General features: G+C 40.9%; 1 protein-coding gene and 1 long non-coding RNA gene across 2 annotated transcripts; one reads left to right on the top strand and one right to left on the bottom strand.

Annotated features, from left to right (window-relative positions):
* LOC146504592 (uncharacterized) lies at positions 1–4,263 on the bottom strand. Its single transcript, XR_014868853.1, has 2 exons — positions 3,890–4,263; positions 1–2,463 (listed from the first exon to the last, which is right to left on the bottom strand). It is a non-coding gene; the product is annotated as an uncharacterized LOC146504592 (long non-coding RNA).
* Positions 3,445–4,727, top strand: tmem97 (transmembrane protein 97). Its single transcript, XM_085131581.1, has 3 exons — positions 3,445–3,627; positions 3,697–3,841; positions 4,263–4,727. The coding sequence occupies exons 1-3, from the start codon at positions 3,514–3,516 to the stop codon at positions 4,535–4,537; spliced, it is 534 nt and encodes a 177-aa protein (XP_084987707.1). The 5' UTR covers positions 3,445–3,513; the 3' UTR covers positions 4,538–4,727.
* The last annotated feature ends 1,324 nt before the right edge of the window (positions 4,728–6,051 follow it).

Genomic DNA, 6,051 nt, shown 5'->3' with positions numbered 1-6,051 from the left:
AATGTCAGTCTTAGTTTTACTGGATCTCAGTGCAGCATTTGATACAGTTGACCACAACATATTACTCAAACGACTGGAGAACTGGGCAGGTCTTTCAGGAACTGTACTAAACTGGTTCAAACATACTTAGAAAACAGGAAATACTTTGTATCAACAGGTAACTTCACATCTGAGCAGACAAGTATCACATGTGGAGTTCCCCAAGGTTCCATCCTGGGACCCCTTCTGTTTAACATCTACATGCTCCCACTGGCACAGATTATAAAGAACAACAAAATAAACTATCATAGCTATGCAGATGACACACAAATATATATCACAATGTCACCAGGAGACCGAGGCCCTGTACAGGCTCTTGGTAAATGCACTGAGGAAATTAATGACTGGTTGTGCCACAATTTTCTCCAGCTAAACAAAAACAAACTGAGGTAATAGTCTTTGGAGCCAAAGAAAAACGATTACAGGTCACCAGATAATTTCAGTCTATACACCTAAAAACCACAAACCAGGAGAGAAATGTAGGTGTAGTGATGGATGCAGACCTAAACTTAACACATTAAGACAATAACAAAATCAGCTTACTATCACCTCAAGAATATATCAAGGATAAAAGATCTGATGTCCCAACAGGACCTGGAAAAACTAGTCCATGCATTCATCTTCAGTAGGCTTGATTACTGTAACAGCATCTTTACAGGTCTACCTAAAAAATCAGTCAGACAACTACAGCTCATTCAGAACTCTGCTGCTCGAGTCCTCACTAAGACCAAACAAGTGGACCACATCAGTCCAGCTCTGAGGTCTTTACACTGGCTGCCTGTCTGTCAGAGGATAGACTTTAAAGTTCTGATGCTGGTCTATAAAGCTCTGAATGGTTTAGGACCAAAATGCATCAGTGACCTCCTGACCCAGTATGAACCTTCCAGATCCCTCAGGTCATCTGGATCCGTTTTTTTATCAGTTCCCAGAGTCAGAACCAGACACAGAGAAGCCGCATTCAGCTTGTATGCTCCTTATATCTGGAACAAACTCCCAGAAAACCTCAGATCAGCTGAAACACTCAGTTTATTTAAATCCAGGTTGAAGACTCACCTGTTCTCAGCTGCATTTGAATAAAGCACCAAATCCACACTGTTTTACTTTTAAGCTTAAATTTCAAAACTTACATTTTAACTACTGATTTTATCTACTGTTCTGATTTTATCTGTTTTGATTTTATATACTGTTTTGTTTGTTTGTTTGTTTGTTAATTAGTTTGTTTGTTTGTTTGTTTGTTAATTAGTTTGTTTGTTTGTTTGCTTGTTTTAATCAATTTTAAATCATGCTTTTTATTTGTTTTTGTTTCTAATGTCTCTGTAAAGCACTTTGAATCACCTTGCTGTTGAATTGTACTATACAAATAAACTTGCCTTGCCTTACTGTGAAATGTTAATGCTGACAAACTCTGTGTTTACCTGTGTATTTGCACTTGTTTCAATATATCATTGCATAGTATGTACAGTGTAATGTAGATGAAGGTGTTTATTATTAAGGGGGGAAAATCCTAAATGCCCCCCCCCCTCCTTGCCTCTCCTGTGGTGGTGGTAGTGTGATGGTTGGGGCTGTTTTGCTACCTCAGGACTTGGAAGACTTCCTGTGGTAAATGGAACCATGAATTCTGCCATCTACCAAAACCTCCTGAAGGAGAGTGTCAGCCATCTGTTCAGGACCTCAAGCTGACCTCAATGATCCAAATATACCAGCAAGTCCACCTCTGAAAGGCTTAAAAAAACAAAACAAAATGAAGACTTTGAGTGGCCTCCCCAGTCCTGACCTGAAAGCGATTGAGATGCTGTGGCATGACCTTCAAAAGGTGGTTCATGCCTAAAAAGCCTTCAACATGGCCGAATTACAAACATTCTGCAAAACGAGGGTTAAAATTCCTCCACAGCGCTGTTGTCATTGACTCATTGTCAATTATTGCAAACGCTTGATTGCAGTTGTTGCTGCTGAGGGTGACCCAACCAGTTAATGAAGCTTATCCGTCATCACACATCTGTCTGCTTCCCAGCTGTTGCAGCTAATCTAAGCATTCAATCACTTCCAGTTTCCCACACTGTCAACCTGATTGTGACATCACTGGTCAGCTTTCATTCCCTGCACTTCAAATCTCACTGCGCATCTGTCATTCTCCCCATCACCACCTCTCACATGTCACTCAGGCTCCATTCAAGCCTCCATCTTCATCTCCACCACCAGCCTCTAGACTCCGGGGTGTCCTGCCCTGGTCCTAATTCCCATGGCCACTGGGATTCTGTTCTGCTGTGATGGGCTATCGGAGATTAACCACCAAATACCAAAAACACACAGTTTTCATTCTAAGATGAGCTTTACCGCCAAGTATTGTCATATAGGAAAGGGTTTTTCTTCTGCACGTGGAAACTGGACGATTTGTCTCCAGCTGTTTTTCACAGGAGGTTTTAGCTGGAAAACAGCTCAAGAACGCAGGATTACTAACAAGGTATAGGTAAGGCAGATAGAGAAGTTTAAAGGGTTAATTATTCATCTGATTTCACATTGATCAGTGTGTTTGATTTAAGTGGACTCGGTTACTGAATTTTCTGACAGCTCTTCTGGCAGTTCTTCCACTGACTGAATAAAGTAGGTCTTGAGTATATTTGCAGTCATAAGTCAGAGACTGTCTAAAATCTCTCCAAATAACAGAGCTATTACCACCAGCAAAAATTATCCTACATACCGGTGTTGTGCCAAAAAGTGATTGCCTGCCACAAACTGATTTCCAATGTTTGCGTGTATTTTTTATGTGTAATATCTATGTTGGTAAATAGACTTCGGTGAACAGCGTTTACAAAGGGGCTATATATGGAATTAAAAAATTATCTGTTTTTTCAAGTATCTTTACAACTCTGTGTTATTGTACTTACATTATAACCAATCCGGTCCTTTATCCCCACTTTAAATATTTTTACAGAACTATTGTAATATTTGAGCCATTTCTGCTGTCCAACTACTTCTTACAAAAGACATTTTTAATGTTAATTCGATTTTTTTAATGGCATAAATAAAGGTTATATAAAAGTCACTGCCAAAGACTGATTGCGGCTTCTACCTTGTTACACTAATGTTGTTTGTAGCTCAATATGACTTTATGTCATCCATGAGGGATGCATTTGACATCTGTTTCACATATTATAGCCCAACAAGTTACTTATAGCAATTTAAATACAAGCAATCAGTTTTTGGCAGACAATCACTTTTTGGCACAACACCGGATCTTTTCTTAATGCTGTAATGAAAACTGTAAAATACTACTAATAATAATAATTCCTACATTCACGAGGAGCTCGTAAAGCGGCATGCGCATGGGACGAATGGTGCCTTCAGGAACGCCCTCATGTCATTCTCGCTAGCCAATGGGATCCAGTCTGGGAACAGGCGTTTCAACGTTGCACTGCTTCCACAGCGGACTTGGACCCTTTTCTGCTGTTATGTGCACTGAGTGAGTCAGAGATCATGTCTCTCCGTGTGTTAGAACTAATCTTCTTCTTCTACTTCGCCACTCATATTCCGATCACATTATTTATTGACTTACAAGCCCTGCTGCCTGAACACGTGTACCCCCAACCGGTAAGTTACTTTAAATGAACACACACACGCATTTCCAGCTACAACTTCATGCACACTCTTCCCCTCCAGCTGAAGGACCTTCTGAAATGGTACGCAGCGGACTTCAAAGACCCCATGGTGCTGGACCCCCCGGAGTGGTTCAAGTCCTTTATTTTCTGCGAGGCTTTGCTTCAAACACCGTTTTTCCCCATTGCAGCGTACGCTTTTCTGAAAGGTCAGTCAGACTTTACTAAAATCATCATAATAAGTCAAAGCTACTCACCCACCCAGCCAACCACGCACGCACTTTCTCAGGTCAGCTGCTCTCCTAGTAGGACACACACGCGGGTCAAAGGCGACCTCTGTCGGTCTTTATGTTGCCTTATCATCAAACATCTACTGCCTCAAGTGTTTGTAACCAAACTGCAGCTCAGCCAGGGGCGTTTCCAGGAAATGACCAAGAACCAGTGAGGGTGGGCCGGGTGGGCAGGAGGAAATGTCACCCTGGCCACCACCACTGTATTATACACACAAATAATAAAGATGAAGGGAACTGAATTTTCTGTGCTTGTTGGAAACAAACAAAACGTCTGCATTGCCTTGGATGATTCACAGACTTCTGTGTCTTACGTCCTTTCTCCCGATCGCTCAAACAGGTGGTTGTAAGTGGATCCGGATTCCTGCCATTGTGTATTCCACACACGTGGCCACCACATTGATCCCAATCCTCACCCACATCCTCTTCTATCAGTTCCCTCTGAAACCCAATCCTGGTCCTCAGACTGTCCAGGAGCGCTGGTTGCTCGTCTCCATATATGCACCGTACCTGTTGGTGCCTGTGCTGCTCCTCCTCACCATGCTGATGTCCTCGACATACAACGCCTCCTCTAAGCCTGGGAACGTGTCAGCCAAGGCCAAGAAGAAGAACTGAAGTGCCACAAGACAATTTTATCTCATTTACTGTGATTTTAAGAGATCTTTTTCTACATTTGTGAATGTGTGAACATGTATGTGCAAGTCTGTGTGAGTCACACCGTTTATCAAGAAGTAACTGCCGTCGTGAACCATCTGAAACTGTCACTTTTAATGTTGACCTTTCAATAAAATCCATATTGTTGTGATTTTTGTTCTGATGTTTCTCTTTGGGTTTAGACATACCCCTATCGAAATGATCTAGCTTCTCTGTTTCAGGAGGCTGAAGCCCCTCCTTTGTAGTATATCTCTGCCTTCTACAGGAACATAAACCATTTTGGGGTTTTTTGTTTTGTTTTTTTGGTGGGGGTGGGGGTGCTTATTAAACCTCGTCTTCCTATTGGTGCTGCCAGAGAGTGCTAGTGTAAGATACAGGTACATCTGAAACTTCCAGTCAGGATGTTTGTTTTTGAACACTTAATAATTAGACAGCAGATCATCTTCACTGGGAGTCTAATTGTGACTTTTAGCTATTTAAACATCCTTAATGAGAAATCTATACAAGTCCCCTTTGTTCAAACCAAAGGGGACTTTGGTCCCCTTTGGTTATCCCTTTATCTACATGTGTGCGGTGCATCACATGTAGATAAAGGGATAAGCTGTATTTGTTCGTGGAAATGCTTTGTCATCAAAGAGTTTAAACAAACTCTTGTTTTATCTCTTATATTGATTTTCTTGTCAGCTGTTGATCTTACAGTTGTTTTAAGTCGATTAAAAATGTGCTCTTTTGCCCACTGACCCTGCACATACATTTGAACATCTCCCGTATCACACTGTGTGGATACACTCAGCTACATAAAAGGCTCCACTAAGCGAACGTTTCTTTCAGTAATTCAAGTTGTTCTTATTATTAATCTTTTATGGCGTCTATTTGGCAGTGTTTTGACAGCGTACCTCCACGTCTTCCTGGAAGGGTGGAGGCTCTCCTTCACCTCCTTCACAGAAGGGATTCTGGGTGTGTGTGCCTTAGTTACAAAAGACTTTTTTTTTTAAAGTTGTTGCACAAGTTAAAATGTCCAATCAGCTTTGTCCTTTTACTGCTATTTTGCTGCTGACAAACGGTGGTTTTTCCCCTCTTTTAAATATATTTGCTGTCATATTGTATAGTCATATAGTTAGATGTTTAATTAACCCCCTTCACACACAACTTTTGTTGTTTAACTATTGTTAAAACATCCATTGTTTCACGTTTAAATAGGATATATGTAAAAAAAAAAAATACTAATAAAATATATGAGCTACATGTGTTAAAGGCAACATCCTCCTCCTTCACCCCTAATTTCCCAGAATTCATTGTGATCATTTTTTAAAAATAAGAATATCAACTAGAATTAATCTAAACAGCCATCAAACATCGTAAAATGCGTCGTTTTATCGCTGTGAGTCTGATTTGTACGAACAAACAGTCCTAGACTACGGGGACTAACCTTTGCAGCGGAAGGAAGGGTCTATATTGGCCTCCGCGGACGGAGA

The sequence above is a fragment of the Neolamprologus multifasciatus genome, chromosome 14 (genome assembly GCF_963576455.1).
Source record: "Neolamprologus multifasciatus chromosome 14, fNeoMul1.2, whole genome shotgun sequence".
In the NCBI taxonomy this organism is placed as follows: Eukaryota; Metazoa; Chordata; class Actinopteri; order Cichliformes; family Cichlidae; genus Neolamprologus; species Neolamprologus multifasciatus.
The sequence above is the reverse complement of the archived record's forward strand: the minus strand, read 5'-3'. Positions and strand labels throughout refer to the sequence as shown.

What these genes read in the sequence shown, in the direction of transcription:
- tmem97 (XM_085131581.1), top strand. Translation starts at nt 3,514, where the DNA reads ATGTCTCTCCGTGTGTTAGAACTAATCTTCTTCTTCTACTTCGCCACT. An exon ending in AACACGTGTACCCCCAACCG is followed by an intron (nt 3,628 to 3,696) that starts GTAAGTTACTTT and finishes CTTCCCCTCCAG; the next exon opens with CTGAAGGACCTTCTGAAATG. An exon ending in AGCGTACGCTTTTCTGAAAG is followed by an intron (nt 3,842 to 4,262) that starts GTCAGTCAGACT and finishes TCGCTCAAACAG; the next exon opens with GTGGTTGTAAGTGGATCCGG.